The sequence below is a fragment of the Polyergus mexicanus genome, unplaced genomic scaffold, assembly GCF_030449975.1.
Source record: "Polyergus mexicanus isolate NDT 795.1 unplaced genomic scaffold, iyPolMexi1.0 SCAF_19, whole genome shotgun sequence".
NCBI lineage: Eukaryota > Metazoa > Arthropoda > Insecta > Hymenoptera > Formicidae > Polyergus > Polyergus mexicanus.
In genome coordinates this window covers 1939112-1959807 of record NW_027223339.1, presented here as the reverse complement: position 1 = coordinate 1959807, position 20696 = coordinate 1939112, and the positions used below count along the sequence as shown (strand labels likewise).

Sequence of the window (20696 nt, the reverse complement as noted above, 5' to 3'; positions counted from 1 at the left end):
ATTGTAGAACCGGCCTAAGCGCGCGAGGCGCGGGAGAGAGGAAGGGGCTGAGGGAGGAGGGGGAGCATTCGGTAGTCGCGCGTCGCGCTCGGTACGATGCGAAGGAGTGGGGGAAGGGGGTACGTAGTCGCGCTCGGCTCTCGGCGTTCGGCTCGGCTCGGGTGGGGCGAGCCGGAACGAGCCGAGGTGACGGGATTACTCGCAGTGTCGAACCCCCTCGTTCGTCCCGATCGTCGTCGTTTGTCTCTTCCGTTCGTATTGTCCTCCCCGCGTATCGCGATCTAGGTTTAACTCGTCTAACTCGTCGTGCCGCATCGTCGCCGCGAAGTACAGTGGCGTAAGGTGCTGTCCGTGTAAGCGCGAACGTGTGTGTGTATGTGTGTTTCACTGGTGTGTCTTCTCTCTCTTTCTCTCTCTCTCTCGCCGCGATATTATCCAGTATTTCGATACCGCTACCATCTATAGACTCGTAACACACTTTTACACCGCGGTTAAGCTCGCGAATCGACCACGTGACAGCCGCGCCGCCTGACGTCGTTGCTCTTGCGCACGGAAGCAACCGGGTACTTCCTCACTCTGTGTGAAGTTAGCTCCGCGTCCTTAACTTCCTCGTCGCGATTATCGTCGTCTCCTTTTACGGATCTCTCGAATTTCATCGCGGCCAGTGAATCGACCCGGGTTTCTACCGGCAGCCAAGAATCTCGTTTCGTCGTCGCGTTCTCGTACGTATATATATTTATATATTTCATTCGTCGAGAGGAAGACCGACCATCCCCTAGATCGAGATCATTCTGGACATGAACGCGACCATGAAGGACGGAGATCGCAAGGAAACGAAGAGGGTCGCGGTTCCCACCGTCTCGGGGAACGAATCGGCGACTACCAAGGAACTACCGGTCAGATCCAACGACCTCGCGCAAGTCACCTCGATACCGCTGATGCAGGTAAGCTTACGTAAGATCGCCCAAATACGTTGGCATGCAGCGCGCGTATAAACGCGCGCGAGCGCGAACCTCCTCGCGCCGCTCGGCCCATTTGCGGCGGGGGAGGGCGAGCGTCGAGGGGATGATGGCGTTGGAGCGACGACGGAGTCGTTCAACCCTCTCTCGGGCCGGAGACTGCAGTCGGGAGGTCGACATCCCCCGCGTCGCCGGCGAACGATCGATCGCGATCGATTTCCCCTTCCCTCCCCTCCCTCTCTCTTCAATTTCCCCTTCCCATGCGTTCGGAAAGATTCCTCGACGCGTAAATCTTGCGAGGTGTCAACTTACTTTGTTTTTTTTTTCACGCATATTGTCGTCTCTGTCCTTCGCATATCTACTCTCTCGTGTGTCCTATCGATTTTATAATCCAAATATTATTAACTACACGGACACTTCGAATTGTGTGTTTGTGTTTACGCGCGAATGTACGCCGTCACGATAATTTCTGTCAAAGTTAATTTTATATTTTATTTGTCTTTTTTATATTTTTATATAATCTCCTAGATTATAATTCTGTCAATCGAATAATATGGTCGAGCGCGCGAATATTTAATATTTAATAAGTATGTTATACGTAAATTGTAATTGCAATTAAAATTTTTTCTTATCTCAATCTTTAAGTCGCAGTCTTGGAATGATAAAAGTCTTGGAATTACGTAAACGAATTATATAACTGAGAGTAGCCCAGTGTTTGTCAATTTTTCCTGAATATTTTTTGAATATTTTCTCATAACTGTTAAACACGAAAATAAAAAATATCTTTTTGATTATCTTCGAAATGGCTGGATTACGTATATGAAAAATACGTGATTCCAATTTTAATTGAAAGAATTAATTAAAAGCCAAAAATTAAAAAATCTCGATTCAAAGTTCACGAAAAAAATTTTTAGATGCAAATTCGTAATTCAATAGCGCAAAATATCTAGTATCTTTTACTTAAATCTCGTGCCTTGAAAAAGATGTAATAAATTAATTAATATGATATACTGCTGCGAAACATTTAATCAAATAAAATTTATAACAATCAATAATTTGAAACGCAAAGAATTATAGAATTTTTTTTTTTTATTACGATATACAATGCCCATAGAATTAATTGTTCGAATGAAAGCAGAATTTATTTTATACGGATCAAAGAATTCGCAAATAAAAAAAGTGACTGTCCATATATATTTCAGATATTTTCGCATTGATGCTTGTATCCATGATTTATTATCTAGAGTGAGATATGTGATTTCCGTCAATCTATAAATAGAATAGATCGTCTTCCGTCACTTTCGAATGCAGTCTTTGAGAGAACGCACTTTTTTACACGTATATCTTTGAATATATTATCAAATCGGAATCCTTGTCCTTATCGCGCGTGCAAAATAATTCATGTATGCAAAATAATTTATGCATGAGAAGATAATGTCAATTAGGTAAGTGAAATCGTAGAATCTGCCTAGGAATCACGTATTCGAGCAATCGCGGGTCGTCAACCTTCACCCCCTTACTTGACATGCGCGTGTGGATCGAATTGAGTAGAATTGTAAATGTTCTCGAATTTTCGAAATACAATTTGCGGGGCTACAATGTGCAAAGAAAATACTTAAAAAAGAAAAAGATACAATAAGAAGTATGTTCTTTATTTTTTTCACTTGAAATCAAGGAACTTAAAAGGAACTTTAATTCGGCAGAACAAAAATTTTGTGAAAATTTTTTAAATTATATTTTTGTTTTATTGATAGCAATCGTTTAAAATAAATATTTATCACTTTTTATTTAAATGTAAAAAGTATTGTTCTCTTATATCTCTGTTTTTTGCGTATATCAAATATTACCTTCGAAAGAAATTTTCATTATTTTTTATCTGCCTTTCCTTAATTTTAAAAATCTTATTACATAGATGTAATAAAATTTTGCATAAAATCGAAGCCGATTGAGATGTCAAAGCGGAAGATTATTATTTTATATAATTTGGCACCTGATTTTTAATATTAAAGAAAATTTAATATCTTCTCACAATAATTAAACAAAAATAAAAAATATTTTTTTCTATTATTTTTGAAATGGTCGGATTAGCATATATATGAAAAATATGATGCGATTCCAATTTTAATTCAAAGGATGAAGATACTAAAAAGTCAAAAATTAAAAATCTCGGTTCAAAGTTTAGAAAAAAAATTTTAATGATGGAAATATTCTAGCATTTTTTTAGAACAAGATTTCGCAAGATTTCGACGTGATAATTTTTGCATAACGATACAAAATATCACGAAATGACTCGTTATTCTCGCATAATTTGATCGATTATTGAGCGTAAGCCACATAAAGAGTTTCTATTTGAACGCTATTTTCCGCTCACGCGTTTGTATCGAACGCAATTACGTCCCGATTCGATCGCCACGGTGAGAAGGGAAGCGAACGGAAAGCTAGAGAATTTATAAGAAACAACACTTATTAAATTAGCATAACGGGTGCTCGGCAGGCCACGGTCTACGAGGCGTTGGCCAATCAGTGTCCTGGAATGTATTAATTTGCCGACCGCGGTTTCAACGAAAGGTGACGTTTATCACGTGGTTGGCCACGCGACATTGTCCGCATTTGCCGCGAGATACATTTTACATTAAATTGCATATACATATATATTCGTACATACATATATGTATGCCTGTATACATATATATATCTATATATATTCTATTTAAATCTGCGTCCGATTCACGATCGCCCTTTTTTTTTGCCACTTGTTTGACTATTGATTTTTTGTGCGCATGGATGAGCATTTAAAATTACATAATATTTGCATTTTGCTTACTAATACTTGTATCATAAAACATAAATATTTATTACTTGCTTATATGCAGATCGGTTACTGTGTTAATACTTCACAAGCGAAACTTGAAACATAAATAAAATTTAAATTGTTTCTTTACTCGTGGATGTACAATATATGTATATTTAAAGTATATGGTTCTTGCGGCCAAGTTTCCGTAAGCTAAGTATTGTTCGTATTTGTTTCTTTTCTTTCCTCGTGGGAGTAAAATAAAAATAGATGAAAGGAGCTATCTTCTTTCTAAAAAGAAGCTTTCTTGTTTCCTCGATATAAATAACGCACGATGGTGCCTTCTTCGCGTATTTCTCGACAATTTTTCTTACTGTATCGTACGTATATATATATATATATATATATATATATATATATATATATATATATATATATATAAGGATAACTTCCTAATATGTATAAAAGAAGCATTACATAACATTTGTTAAAAACCATCAAAATATACGTTGATAAATTATTGAAAAATGACGTTGATATTAAACCTTTTAAAATTTTTTTAACAATTTAGTAATTTTGTCTTATAGTACAATATATACATATTTGACAGAAATAATTTCCACGATTGCATGCGAGAGGTCATGCTTGATAAGATAATTATTTACTTACGTAGTACGAAAGAGAGTAATCAATGATTACATTTTTGAGAAATTTGCCTCGATTTAAATCGACGATTCAGTTTTCAACAATTTAAGTAAACAACTGATTATGAATGAGATTTAATAATCGTTGCGTTAACAAACATTGATAACGAAAATACATATTACAGCATTTTCGTTAAATAAGAAATCACTAAATATTTTTTGGAGGAGGGATAAAGGATCTCTCTGGAATATTTAATTTTTAATTATAAATATTTTTAATAATAAATATTTTTTATGTTCAACAAAAAAAGAGAGGAGAATAATTTAATACATTTATGAAGACATATATGTAACAGTGTTATATATGACAACTTATACATATTTTCAAAAAAATAGTTTTATAAAAAAAAAACATTTTTTACTATCGCAAATATTATTTAAAATTAAACTTGTAGTTATTATATTTTGACAAATTAATATTAGAATATATGTAAGAAAGATTTGCGAAGAATTAATGGAAAAATGATGATATGATATCATTCGTACGCGATTATAAAAAGAGGCGACTGGATAATTACTCGTTTTCAATCTAAGTTTAGGGATATAAAGTTACAGCGAAACGAAATTAGCGGAGATTATTACTCCTATCTTACACAAGAGTTTCTTCCTCTCCACATATATAAATATTACTTTTCAACTGTCTCATCCCGATTTATGATCACTGTTGCCTAGCGTCACGAGGCTGCGAGCTTTTTAATACTCCCGTATCGCACACCCACGCATCACTCCCTTCTTCAAAGTAATCATTTGCGTCTCGAATGACGTCATTTTTTCCTCCCCCTACAACTCCGAACGAGATTGCTCTTGGAGCAATGGTTATCGATTGGATGTCAGGCCACAACGATAAGCGTAAAGACGTTCTCCTACAAAGTATATTTTGATTGAAAAATAATATATCAATACCTTATTCTAGATATTAAATATTGAAAGTTAGAAACTGAGAAAGTTAGTATTGCGGAGAAAAAGTAGCGAGCAGCTTAAAACTGAATAATAACGTTATATAATTTAACAGCCTTTCTGATAGTTTTCCACTGAGAGAGACCCATTTAAATAAAACAAAATTATTTGGTTGAATCATTTTGTTGACTGAACACTATGTAATTTGGTTAGGTTTTTTTTAATAAAAATTATGTTACTGAAAAGAAGTTGAATGTTACAAACTATTTTGTTTGCATGGAGTTGTTTATCTGAATAAAATTTTATTGCTGCGATAACAAACTCATCCATCTCATCGCGTTCTAAATAATTGTATTTGTTACTTGAATTAAATCGTTTAGTTGAATATCATAAGCTATTTTGCGCATTCATGTGTCACTGCGTAGACAATTGTTATGCAGTGTAGTGTGATGTGCAGTATGCAGTGCATCTTCAATCATGGCGGATTTATCTGTCCGGGAAATACTTATTAGTCTCTCGTTAACGACGAGAGAATTGAAAAGACGGAGAATATAATCTGTATATCTTTTTCTTATCATATCACAAGAGACAACTATCAAGTAAATCTCTTGTTGAACATGGACAAACTTTGGTTGATGTAACAAAAGCAAATGTAACTGTAGTTGGAAAATTTGATAATGTTAACACACAAATGTGATTCAGTGAACAAAATTAAAATAAAAAACAACAAAAAATTTGATTTTATACAATTAATAATTTTGCTCACTGAAACAAATTTGTGTGTTAGTATTACCAAATTTTTCAACTAAATTTTTTTGTTGCATTAATTAAAGGATTTATTTGCCCATATCCAAACAAGAGATTTAGTTGAGTCAAACAAATTTTATTTCATTCAACAAAATAGGTCTCTCAGTGTGGAATTTCTTTTTATATTTTGAAAACATGTAATAATGCAGTTTGCGGCAATCCGTAAAATTTTTTCTTGAGTTGTTTTTGAATCTAATCAATATGTTTGCAATATTTGACATTAAATATGATTATTATAGCAACGACATGTTGTTAAACTTAAGCGTTCCTAATCGTATTACGTGCCAAACATGTTTATGCATAATATTATTATGTAATGTTGAAATTCTTGCGATTCGTGCTAATGCAGAGAATACATGCGATAATGGATTGGCGAAATGCCATAGGAAGAGCAAACGATTGACTCGCAGAATGACAAATAAGATTACCGTGTCATTGAGTCGAATTTCAAACATTTGTGTATTTTCTAAACGAATCAATTAACTCAATCTATCTAGTGAAAATATTTTTTAAATATTTTTTCAGATATTTTTTAAATATTTTTCCAGATATTCTCCAAATATTTTTCCAGATATGAAAGTCAAAAGTTTATCTATATAGACACATGTATATGAGATTACGCTAACGCAAATTAATCGACCAATGACAAATTTTAAAGAAGTTCGCACCACTGGTTATCGATAAGCTACGATGTAAATACGATTAATTTTTGCACTCGTGTGGAATCTTATCTAATGTTTTGCATATTTTCTGCGAATAAGCATTATTTAGAATGATTGATGAAGTTATGGTATATATCAAGTAAAAGACGCATCGATATTTATCATTCATGTTACATTTAAAAATCGTGTATGTAGCATGTTTCATAGTAAACGATAGTAAATTACGAGATAATAATTTCTTTCAAGATAATATAATATTTTTTTGTAAATGAGTGTGATTCTTCTTCTTTTTCTTCAACAACAACAACAACAAAAAAATTAATATTCTGAATTTTCAAACTATCAACGCGAATTAAATAAAGAACAGATTGTTACGATTCAGTAGATAAAGTTCAGAAATATAAATACTCCAAGATTTATCTGTCATAAAATTTTAAATGTTACGAAGTAACGGTTTTATCAAATGCACTTATTATCGAACAGCATGTATATATCTACAACATGATAATAGAAGCGAATGATTCTCTTTAAACTCGAATTACATTCAAGAAATAATTGCAATTACATTAAATCAAATGATTTGAATTCCAATCAAATTGCGCAATCGTACGTTATTAATAGAAAGCGATGTATAAATACAGTGATGTGTTCGATCGTTACAAAATCTATTTTGAAACGTTGCTCGAGGTTAAATCACAATCCAGATTTTCGTAATGTCGAATAAAGATGTCGCATTTATATTCTTTTCCGATGTCCTCGTATTCCGCGTGTGATGGTTTATTATACACATACATAAAAACAAAATAAGAGAAAAAGATCGCACCTGTAACGCCTATAGTGTCACGAAAGCGAAATGAGAATCTAACGGAGTATCCCTTTTTCTCTCGCTCTCTTTCACTCTTGTCCGAAAGGTCAACGTTTTAAAGATCATACACACATACGTCATATGAAAACGCTCGTCGCGGTAGAAGCAATCAGCCGGCCGTAGTAATTAATCTTGCCAGACATGAGACTCGACCGGCTGATATATGACGTGCGCGGCAAAAGGTGACTCGCGCACTTGCATATTTAGATTGCAGCGACGACGATGACGTAGGCGCAGGGAGGTCGATAGACCGCGAAAATAATCCGTCGATGCAGCTGCCTACGAATGTTCATCTTTAGAAATAGTATAGTGATTTTTTTATCGAAAATGTGACGACGATACCGTCGACGCAAGATCCGATTTCTAATAATAATTCAAATCGAAAGTACTGACTTTTAAGAATTATACAGTATCTTATTCAAAAACTGTTTAGTAAATTTTATGAGAACGTTTTTATTCGCACTTCTTTTTTATTTATACAAATATTGAAATATTTAATTTTATATTTATTAATTAAACGATTGAGAAAAGCGTCTAGTGGTGTGTGTGTGTGTGTAACGATATTGCAATAAGCGTAGAAATTTAATAAACACATCATTCTTTTATGAAAAATATAATTCCAAGTATGAAAATCCAACATTAATCTTACAATTAATAATCTTTATTATCGAGTTTATATGAATAATCAAATGTTTTCAATAAAATTTTGTATTATTTAATTAATGTAATTTTAATGTAATATTTATAATTTTAATATAATATATTTTTGTTTTGAATTTTAGCAAAATACAATTTATTTGCTATAAATTTTCAATACAGTTATGAAGTATGTTTTGCATTTATCTTCGTTGCTTGAAACTCATTAATAATATCTGCTTGACTTTTGAAGTCAAATTACAAAGATGAGGTTTGTAGTTTAATATATATATATATGACAAATTAAATTATAGAAAAAATCCATTTAATAAGAAAAAAGGCAATAGTCCATTTACTTTTCCTTTTTATTAAAGTTCTTATATTCTATAATATCTATTTCCTGTTCCTATTGCCTGTACTTTTGTATTGTGCAATAGGCCTTAGAGATGGAATAAGCTTAATTTTTTTCATTTAATAAACCTACTGTGTTGTGACGTGGGTGTACAATTTGCTTTACGACATTTCCATCGCGCAGAATTATTGATAATACAACATTGCTTATCGTATTTTGGACAGTTGAGTACACACATCGCATTGAGCGGCATTATCTCGTGAAAAATAATTAAGCGAGCTTGTTTGTTTGAAAGATTTGTGCGTATAATGAGAGAGTAGCATAAACTTCTAAATACGCAACGTAAATTTCTTCTTATCGTGACTTGATATAATAACGCGACAATCTGTTTGCGTTATAAAACAACTTATCTTAATGCATGTAAATTATTTTTCAAGAATACTTAAGTGTGAATCGTAAAATTGCCGCAACAACTGGATACATCAGTTTTAGCAGATCTTGTTTTTTTTCTCAGATAATAGAGACCTTTTTTCTGCTTAGTAGTTGGCGTGTAAGTTACATAAATATTATTTTGTGAACTTTAAATAATTAGATACTCGGAATTAAAAATTTGATAAATATTTAAAGTTAAATAAAAATAATGATTGTAACGAAACGATTGTGATGAACAAAACTTTTTTGCAAAATTTGTCGAAATAGGAAAGCAATTGATTTATAAGATTAATTATCAAGATTTATACGATGATAACATCAAGATATTCTACATCGAATTTATCATATTTTCATTACCAGTTATCTTGGTACAATTCGTTAATTTAACTATATCGACATTATCATTTATGTATGATAAAGACAATTAAAATTTAGACATTGAGTTTTCTAAATTTTAAATATTTAATTTAATTTTAAAATATTTAATTGATTTTTTAATTATTTTTTTAATTTTGCAAGATAAATAATAGCTTGAATTTTTCTAATATAGACGCAATATATAAGTATGTATGTTACACGTACACTGAGAGACCCATTTTGTTGAATGAAATAAAATTTGTTCGAATCAACTAAATCTCTTGTTTGAATATGGGCAAACAAATCCTTTAATTAATACAACAAAAAAATTTAGTTGGAAAATTTGGTAATACTAACACACAAATTTGATTCAGTGAACAAAATTATTAATTGTATAAAATCAAATTTTTGGTTGTTTTTTATTTTAATTTTGTTCACTCAATCACATTTGTGTGTTAGCATTATCAAATTTTCCAACTACAGTTACATTTGCTTTTGTTACACCAACCAAAGTTTGTCCATGTTCAACAAGAGATTTACTTGATAGTTGTCTCTTGTGATACGATAAGAAAAAGATATACAGATTATATTCTCCGTCTTTTCAATTCTCTCGTCGTTAACGAGAGACTAATAAGTATTTCCCGGACAGATAAATCCGCCATGATTGAAGATGCACCGCATACTGCACATCACACTACACTGCATAACAATCGACTGCGCAGTGACACATGAATGCGCCAAATAGCTTATGATATTCAACTAAACGATTTAGTTCAAATAACAAATACAATTATTTAGAACGCGACGAGATGGATGAGTTTGTTATCGCAACAATAAAATTTTATTCAGATAAACAAGTCCATGCAAACAAAATAGTTTGTTAGTGTAACATTTAACTTTGTTCCAGTAACATAATTTTTATTAAATAAAACCAAATTACATAGTGTTCAGTCAAGAAAATAGTTTAACTAAATAATTTTGTTTTATTTAACGAAATGGGCCTCTCAATGTACGATGATTTCGTGTGTCTAAAAATTATGTGCCGCTATAGCGACGATAACAGACAGGGGAATAAAATTATGCATGTATAAATGCCATAAATCACGCTTATCGCGACTCGTGCGATGTAACGACGACAATCGAATTTCCCGATGATAATCCCCCACGCTTTCGACTTTAAAATCATTTATCAGCGCTCCGACTTAGCCGACACATGTACGTAGTTCGTACTTGCATTCGACCGAAAGTCGACGAAGCATCCGAGGTTTGCCGGAAATACTCTATCGCACCTATCTTGATATTATCGATTCAAATAAATGGAACTTTGATAAGGTGTCGTCGCGTCATGGGAAGTCAAGCGATATCCTTCTGGTGAAAGTTTGCTATTCGCGACATTCTCGCGCGAATACCGTAATCGACTGCATGTATGCGATAACGAATGCCTTCTCGTATGTAACAAAGCGAGCGATCGTATCTTTTTTGCACGTGGAAACCCGAAGATTACGCGCGCCTCTCTTACATCATGAGACTTGTTACGAGCGATTGTCTCTCATATGTAATCGACAAGGCTGAGCTCGCGGCCGTCCGGGATACTTAAAATAGAATCGAGTTTAATCGACGGGCGGGGTCAAAGATCGGTAATCGTATGTGAAAGTAATTGGCGCATGGAAAAGATTAATGGGAAGGTATAGATCACTTTTTGGTGTATCCGATCGAGATTATTCTTCTAAGTTGGAAACTTTTCAACTCTTTACATGTATGTGATGTTGATTCTTACGATATTTTTTAATCCTGATTTTTATGATATTTTTTTAAATACTTATTATAAATAAAAAATGGAACATTTTTTTATGGAAATATAGCTATATTTAATGATTAAGAGAGTTTACGGTAAGAATTTTTGTAAAAGAAGTTTGTTACAGTTATTTCAGTAGCAATACGTTTAATTTTCTCAGTGACATAATAAATACGTTTAATTTTCGTAAAAAATGTAAAAACAAGATAAACGAAGTTTTTTTTACTCTTATAAATATCTATATATAGATCATATATAGATTTTAAATAATTGTTAATCGCAATACGAATGCATATTTTACAAAAATCAAAATAACGGTAGTTAAATAAAATTTTATATTGGATTTTATTTTATTTAAATTAAATTAGCTTATACATGAAGTAAATCCAAAAACTCGATAAAAATCATAGTTTAATTTGAATCGAATTTAATAAAGAGGGAATATTTCCATACACGTTTTTTCTCTGTAAAAATTACAAGGCTTGCTTCAGATTGATGTTTTTTTTACAAGTTTTTAATATTTTGTATCGCATGATTATCTACTGACAAAATTTATTTATTATTTATTTATAACAATTGAATGACAATTGCAGATATCAGCAGATATAATTGGTGGCATAAAATATTTTATAATAGTTTGTCAGTATAAAAATATACGAATGATGATGGATTTTAGATATATATGTGTGTGTATGTATATATTTATAATAATAAACCAATCTCTAAATAAAATAAAATCAAACATGCCTCGAGAGAGATTGAAGCACTTATAATTTTTGCAATATGTGTATTTACACATAAAGAACTTTAATTACACGGAAGAGATCGTTAGAAATTATTATTTTTATTACATATGAGTATATGAGCGCATGCTTTAGATCGGTATGATCGTTATATTAAGAAAATTGTGAATAAAAGGTAATTTATCGCAACGATTTTTGCGCAGGAGATCATAAAATAGTGGGAAGAGAGCGATAAATTAATAGAAAAATGTACGCTATATATGCGATAAGCTATAGCAAGCTTTGGATCGCAACAATGAATTGTCCGTTACTCGCAGCGAGATGCATAAAATGCTTGAACTTTATGCAGAGGAGTGTTCAAAGTTTATTATACTTTGCGTCGCGTTGCTTCGCGCGCGCTCATTTTTTAATTAGCCACGAGCCTGTACCACGATTATCGCGTTCAATTTTATGAAAGCATGACGGAATTTCTAAGCGAGCGCAAGTTGCAACGCTCGTCGTACGAGAGAAAAGAGATCGACCGAGTTTCGTTGAGAGTGCGAGTCTCGGCGGATGACCTTATGAAACCGTAATGCCCATATAGTTTGCATGCAAATCCTTCATCCTTCGCGTGAAAACGCTGGAGGGCAGCCTTGCGTAAACGGAGAAACGCATACCACGTTGAATATAATATTATCGATACATCGTATCGGCGTGTGAATCCCGCTAACATTAAGAAGTGGACGATAGTTGCGACATGATCGTCTATGGCATGATTTTACGTAAATTACACCGAGAGACCCATTTCGTTAAATAAAACAAAATTATTTAGTTAAACTATTTTGTTGACTGAACATTATGTAATTTGGTTTTATTTAATAAAAATTATGTTACCGGAACAAAGTTAAATGTTACACTAACAAACTATTTTGTTTGCATGGAGTTGTTTATCTGAATAAAATTTTATTGTTGCGATAACAAACTCATCCATCTCGTCGCGTTCTAAATAATTATATTTGTTACTTGAACTAAATCGTTTTTAGTTGAATATCATAAGCTATTTTGCGCATTCATGTGTCACTGCACGGTCAATTGTTATGCAGTGTAGTGTGATGTGCAGTATGCAGTGCATCTTCAATCATGGCGGATTCATCTGTCCGGGAAATACTTATTAGTCTCTCGTTAACGACGAGAGAATTGAAAAGACGGAGAATATAATCTGTATATCTTTTTCTTATCGTATCACAAGGGACAACTATCAAGTAAATCTCTTGTTGAATATAGATAAACTTTGGTCGATGTAACAAAAGCAAATGTAACTGTAGTTGGAAAATTTGATAATGCTAAGACAAAAATGTGATTCAGTGAACAAAATTAAAATAAAAAACAACCAAAAATTTGATTTTATACAATTAATAATTTTGCTCACTGAATCAAATTTGTGTGTTAGCATTACCAAATTTTCCAACTAAATTTTTTTCTTGTATCTCAGAGCACGTTAGTAGTAAGACGAATGCGGCTTTTTGTCCTCGTTTTCTCGCGTTCATTAATCAAACGCAAGCGTTATTTAAAATACGACACGTTCCTACGTTTTCCGGCATTCGTCTGGACATTTAACATCGATATACACGATGCGCGCGTGCATATTGTCTATTAATATCGCGGTTCGTTACGCGTTAATGCATGAGTGTGCGGCGTATTCGTTTCTCGATCTGCCTGGCAAGATAATTAAACCGTGAACTCTCATCAACATGTATCGACAAACCGCAGCAACAAGAGATGATCTGTTTACCTGACCGCGAGTGACATCACTCGCGAACGAAACGTGATGATCCGCTCTTTAATTATAGCTATTTAAAGGAAATGACGCAACGAGCTGCTCACTTTCATCTTTCATTAAAACGGAATTGTCCCCCTCGTATTTTAATGTACGGTGACGAGATTTCGAATGCGTGCTTTGTAATTAACGCCTTGTTTGTATCGGACGGAAATTACGTAGTAGATAGGAAGAACGTCTGGTGTGGAAAAGCGGGTTTTTCAAAAGATACGAGGTTCTCGGCCTGTTACATATTAAATATCCGCGATACGTTAGCCGGTAATCTCTCGTGGCCGAGTGATAAACGTATTATGCAGACCCATATTAAGTTAGCCCCCCCCCCACCAACGCCAAATTAAATCAAATACATCAAATAATTTAGTGCTAATTATGTGCTAATTAGTTGCCGTAGTCCGAATTTTGTTGCTCAAACTGTTTAGCAGGAATTTACATTCAAAGTGGGGGGTGCTAGCTTGACACAAAATTCACTTTCGATGGATGAAAAGATGCGAGAGATACGGAACGCGACCGTAATACGTCTCGATAATCGCGCTTGTGTGAAGAGACTAACAGCGTTACGGAAAATTTAGGCTGGACGGATAGGTGGGGGGAGGGGAGGGGAGGGGAATGTCGTCGAATATCTCTTCCAAGAACAGGAGCGAGCGAGTTTTTTGCGAGAAAAAAATCGTGCGCCAAGAAACCTTCGCGATACGAACAAGGATAAGATAACGAAGCTCGAGCGATACTTTTGCAATCTCGCGATTATTTTCTGGCGAAATTATACATATAATTGAAGAAGAATCATATATTTTAAAAGAATATTTAAGTATATTGAAATACGAAACGTGTGAAAAACGCGACGCGAAGCTTCGCCAATTGTAAAATTTCTCATTTAGCTGTTGGTACTCGTGGTTTCTCGCGGCATTTCAGAGACATTGATTAACGTTGACACGTCACCCTTAATTGGATTTCAGTAACATCCATAATTTTAAAACTAACCAATCACCAATCAAGAATCGAATGACCGTGATTGGTCAATTTTACAACCATGAATATTATTAAATCTGACGTGTAAAATTAGTCAACTAACTGTCGACTAACCGAACACATTTTTTTTTCTCTTAAATAAGAATATTTTATTAGGAATGTTCATATGTGGTGTGCGAGCTGCTTTTCAGGGGGGAATATTCCTCCTTGAATCTTACACATTCTATTCAACGATTATTCTCGTTGTATTATCGTTTCGCCATGAAAATTGATCGAGATTTTGTAATATAAGCTCTCTCTCTCTCTCTTTCTCTCGAGCCGCGCTTCTTTGTTTATATCTGAATGTTTACATCCAACTTTTTTGAACGCTTCTGTACCGAGACGTTCGGCGACGCGGTCCTCCCCTCTCCTCACCTATCCAGCCTAAATTTTCCGTAATCGTGTCAGTCCCTTCGCACAAGCGCGAGTCTCGAGACGAATTACGGTCGCGCTCCGTGTTTCTCGCGTCTTTTTATCCGTCGAAAGTGAGATCCGCGTACGAACGAGTGTCGGGGGGGTCTTGTATCGAATAACAGGCGATTATCCGAGTGTAATATATTAACCCGTGTAATCGTGATTAAGGCATCTTTCGATATATATATACTCGCAAACGACAAGATTTTTCCCACGCATCTTTTATCTATCGAAAATGAATTTCGCATCCGAACGAATATTCGAAATATCCGAATCGAGAGTAATTTGTAGTTTTGATATATCGACTTTATAATACGATACAACGATCGATGAATACATTATTTAACATATTTTTAGGCGCTGAAATAATTTACTCGCTGTCGTATATAATAATATCGCGTTGAAAATATAAGCGCGTCGCGTTCCACACGTTTCTGCTTTAATATTCTTTAATATTGTTTTAAAATGTAATCCTTTTTTCAGAGTTATATTCACAATTTCATAAATCGAGATCGCAAAAGAGCGTCGCTCGATCTAGTTTGATTTATCTCGCGCAGGATTTTTCGCGTACGGTTTATTTCTTGGAAGAGACGCGCTCGCTCCTTTTCCTGGAACGGATATTCGACGACGCGTTCCCCCCTCCCCATCTACTACTACTCGACCTGCCTAAATTTTCCGTAACCGTTACAGTAACCGTCGTATTGCATTAGCGTGCGAGATTGAAATATTCTTTCCGTATTTCTCGCCTTTTTTTATCCATCACAAGTTTATCCCGTGTATAAAATGAATGTCGTGAGTATCGGGAATGTCGATTAGAATCACGGAAAATCGTCTCCGTCCATTTATTGATACGCGATTATATATTCTTTCATGTTTATAATCGGCATGGAAATAATTTTACAACGTCATTGCATATGGCGGATTTTGGACTACGAGTGAAATAGTGATTATGAGAATAGTGATTATGCATGAGTGGACAAATTGATAGACTGTCTCGTCTCAATTTGAAGCGAAGGGAGCAACCGGAAACGGAAAGAATCTCGCGATGACCAGATGCAGAAAGAAGTGAGACATGCAAGGGCGGTGCATCGGTCGGTCAGTAGAATTTATTATTAAACATTTAAAATTGTCAATATAATTTTTAGTTTATGGAAACAATAGTATTGAAAAATCGGGGGGTTTTTTTTTTATTTATGATTTATAGCTCATGTATAAATATTTAGAATTATAACTGACCATATTATCTTTGCCTTGATTATTTCTATTATTCGTCATTGATGATTACTGATGATTTCATAATTATAATCGTTGAGCGCATTAATTTTACTATTTTATTAGCATTCGAAATCATCATTAATACGATTACATTTTATTTAACTCTGATCACTCTGTAATCTTAACATCCTTAACGCGTCATTTTTAGAGAATGAAAATTATCAAACATGTGCATTAACGAAATTAACAATATGCGTGTCAATTTATTTTTTAATTTATGGAAACGATGATATTGAAAAATCGAGTTGTTTTTTGATTAATTATTTATAATCTGATAATCATATAAATATTTAGAATTAAAACTGACCATATTATCTTTGCCTTGATTATTTCTATTATTCATCATTGATGATTATTAATGATTTCATAATTATAATCGTTGAGCGCATTAATTTTACTATTTTATTAGCATTCGAAATCATCATTAATACGATTACATTTTATTTAACTCTGATCACTCTGTAATCTTAACATATATCTTTAACGCGGATTGTCCACGGATTATTTTAATACCAAAAACATGCGAGCAACAAATTCTTTTAGTTAGTTTATATAATATAATAGCGCGTCGTATAGGGTCCGCGGCGACAAAGTATCGATTTTTAATACTTTAAGACGAGCAACAAATTCAGTTTCTCATATATTTCGACAGTATATTGTCCACAGATTATTTCAGTATCAAATACATGCGAGCGATACATTTTTTTATTTACTTTTACTTCGCGCAAGTGAATGGTACGGCGTGGCGAGACTGAGTATATAGTGGTATTAATTAAATAATATATTTTTTTAAAAATATTTTTATGTTATTTTAGAGCAACAAAATAGCAACAAATTCTAGTGTATTTTATTTTTTGATTCGAGCTTTATATATATTTTTTTCACTATGAGGGGGGCTGGCTTAATGTCAAGCTAGCACCCCCCACTTTGAATGTAAATTCCTGCTAAACGGTTTGAGCAACAAAATTCGGACTACGGCAACTAATTAGCACATAATTAGCACTAAATTATTTGATGTATTTGATTTAATTTGGCGTTGCTGGAGGGGCTAACTTAATATGGGTATTATGCAGGAAGCACGGAAGGATGTACTCGATTCACACAGGCGATTCGTAAACCGATGCGGTTACGCCGAGATATAATGCAAAACAATGGCATTGTTGATACGAAAATTAAATTCGTCACGACGATTATCCAGCTTTCGGAAATTCTGTCTCGAAATACCTGTCACATTGTTTCCATTATTAATCGTGCATTTTCGAGCATGTCCTATTTTCAATGGTCGTAAAAGGAATCGCGGAAATAATGTATTTCGTAACGAGAGAATGAAGATTGTGAGAAAAGTTTATGTTTGTAAAGATGATTGTTAAATTTTTAGATCTATTAATAACATATCTTTTGACGAATCTTTAACAAAGATTGTTTTTACTGAAAAATTTGAAAAAAAAAAAAAAAGAAAAACGTTACGCATCTCAATTATTTTTAAACGTACTTATATTGGAAGAATATTCCTTGTATGTATATTGTTAAAGATGATGGCGTAACATAAGTTACAAGATGTAATCAATACGGCGAGGGAGCATATTGAAAGATGGCGTAGTAAAGATAATAATGGGGAGAATATCGAGATGAGTTTCGATGATGACAGCCAGGCGTAAATTCCGAGATATCGGATATTGCTCACAGATGAAGTCTCGCTATGTGCGCGCGCGCGCACACACACACACACACCCATACAAAGGAGATCTTGCATTTTAGAGAAAGTCTCGGTGAAGTAAAATCCATTTTACCGGACGATCGTACGTATTTTTTCTTTCCCTATTCGCATTCCTTATACGTATCACGGTGCACTGATGCACCCGGTGGAATCTTTTCGCAAATTGTCCTGTTCCGTATTGTCAAAGACGATGCTTAAACCATGCAGGGAAAGTTTTTCCAATCTTCGTGATATCGGTGCTGCTGCACGTACGCGGAGAGCGTGTAAGATCGCTCGATCCGATCGACGATATATCTTTCCGTGAAGGCCGCGATAAATATCGCTTTCCCTGATGCTAAAGAAAGAGAGAGAGAGAGAGAGAGAGGTGTAACGAAATTGGGACTCGTAACAGAATTATTACGTCGTGTCCGGTGAAAAAGATGATCGTCTGCGGTGTACTTTCCCTTGTGAAATACATTTCGCCTTGGAAATATATTGTTTGATTAAAAGCTTCTTGAAATAATCTTTTAAAATACGAAAATTTTCTTTATGAATAATATATAAATCGTATAATCTTAATATAATGAAAAATAAATTGAAGTTGCACGAAAATGAACGAAGCTACTCTCGTGTTCTCTTAAGAAGCAATCAGAAATATTTATTAAAATCCGACAAAGATTAGAGCGAATGTCGTATTTGAACGAATCTGCTAAATAGGCATAGGCTACGCGCGTATATTATGCGAAGAAATAATAAGCATGTGTTGACATTAAATGGCACTATTCCTTGTAAATACTCGCTCAGTCGCTCCTGCTAGTCGTCACATACACGGGAGCAAGGACCCATTGATCCCCACGGGAGAATCTGGACCGTGACGAGACTAGAGCACAAGGTAAATTCCACTCTACGCCGCGCAATTTTCAAGAAGTTATCTCCAGTGTAGCAGATTTCCCCCTAACAATTTCTTTTTTTTTTTTTTTTTTCTCAATTAGCTCTTGAGTAATAATATTGATGAGAGCTTTATAAATATGGGAGATTCTTTCTTGAGATATTCTTATAAATTATGTCATATTATACATATATATAGAGATATTTTTTTAAATTTGTAAAAAATAATGTCCGAGCTCGTACGTTGTATAAATATATTTTTGTCATTTGAATCTCTCTTGTAATGAAAAATAAATATCGAGACTTTTCTATTTCTCTTTTTATTATGATTATTATTTTTTTTTTTTTTTTAATAATTTTTTTACACATTTTTCTATCTCTTTCAAAATTAATACATTTTCAAGATTTCAATAGCTATGTTACGTGTTTCATAAAGACATGAGAATCGCGAGATAGATGAGTATGAAAATTGTTTCCGCTACAAGCGCATTTTTCAGGATGTTTACTGTGTTTCATGCAAATTATGTAAGGCTTTTGGTTTGCGCGATCGCCGTGATACTTTACCGCTTGTTATCTGATATTCTGGGAGCGGCTTACAATAGAGTCCTGATAATAACTGAAAGTGAAAGCTCGTGATATTAATTACATCAACATGATTTTTAATTAAATGGGGCCAAAGAGCGAGCCTGCGGTTCGTCTTTTTGTTTATCTCACGGAAATGACGCAATAAAATCTAATAGTTCGGTTTAATATCCGAGTTTGCCGTGGCTTTTATATCAGTGAGATCATCAATCTCAAATTGTGTTAAAAATAGAAGCTAAGCAAATGAGCTTTCCTAATCAGGCTTCGTGTTTTTTAAATTTATTTTCCACTTTTCGATTTGTAGATTAAAATATTTTTCTCAAGACTTTTCTGGTTCTCTAAGAAAAGAATTTATTGAGAAAATATTCCATCGCGGCAGAAACTTTATTCTTTTTTATTATGTATTATATGTTCATCAACATTTTTATTTTATTTTATTTTATTCCTATATATTTCGTTGCGAGGTCTTTCTCTCTTTTTTTTTTTCTTTATTTATTTCTCTCTTTTCTACATTAAATTAAATTATATTGTGCGTTAATCTAAAATTTAGAATGAACATGAAAAATTTTTAGATTAGATAAAGACACCGGTTCATAGCATCATAAAACTAAAAATTATATATATATTTTTTTTCAAAATTTATATTCCACGCACACATCGAACTCTTATATATGAGAATATAAAAACATGTAGACACATACTCAAGGAAATTGAATTTTTAAAGACGGATGAGAAACGCGGTTTCAAGAATCTCGTCGGTTGCATATTTCGTTGATACACCAATCGTGAACAAAGACATGAAGCGTTATTACTCGTTTCGTCGGACACTCGGTAAATGTATCAACCTTGTTCGGTCGGCCAGACGGTAACCTCGTCAGATCCCGCGAGTAATCGAATTCCGACGGTCTGATGGTTGTATGTGAAACGATTGCACTTACATATATACACATACGCATACACATTCGCGCATGTACGCTAGACAATACCAATATACTTGTTCATCTATTTCAGTTAACTACC

The 20696-nt window shown here is 33.8% G+C and overlaps 1 protein-coding gene across 1 annotated transcript in view; it reads left to right on the top strand.

The window, feature by feature from the left end:
* Positions 1 to 143: 143 nt before the first annotated feature.
* The window catches only part of LOC138941560 (terminal nucleotidyltransferase 5C), a 105331-nt gene continuing 84778 nt past the window's right edge, over positions 144 to 20696 (top strand). The window contains exon 1 of the mRNA XM_070311367.1: positions 144 to 944. Within this exon, the coding sequence (XP_070167468.1) occupies positions 798 to 944 (147 nt within the window). The 5' untranslated portion in view covers positions 144 to 797. The remainder of the gene's footprint in view (positions 945 to 20696) is intronic.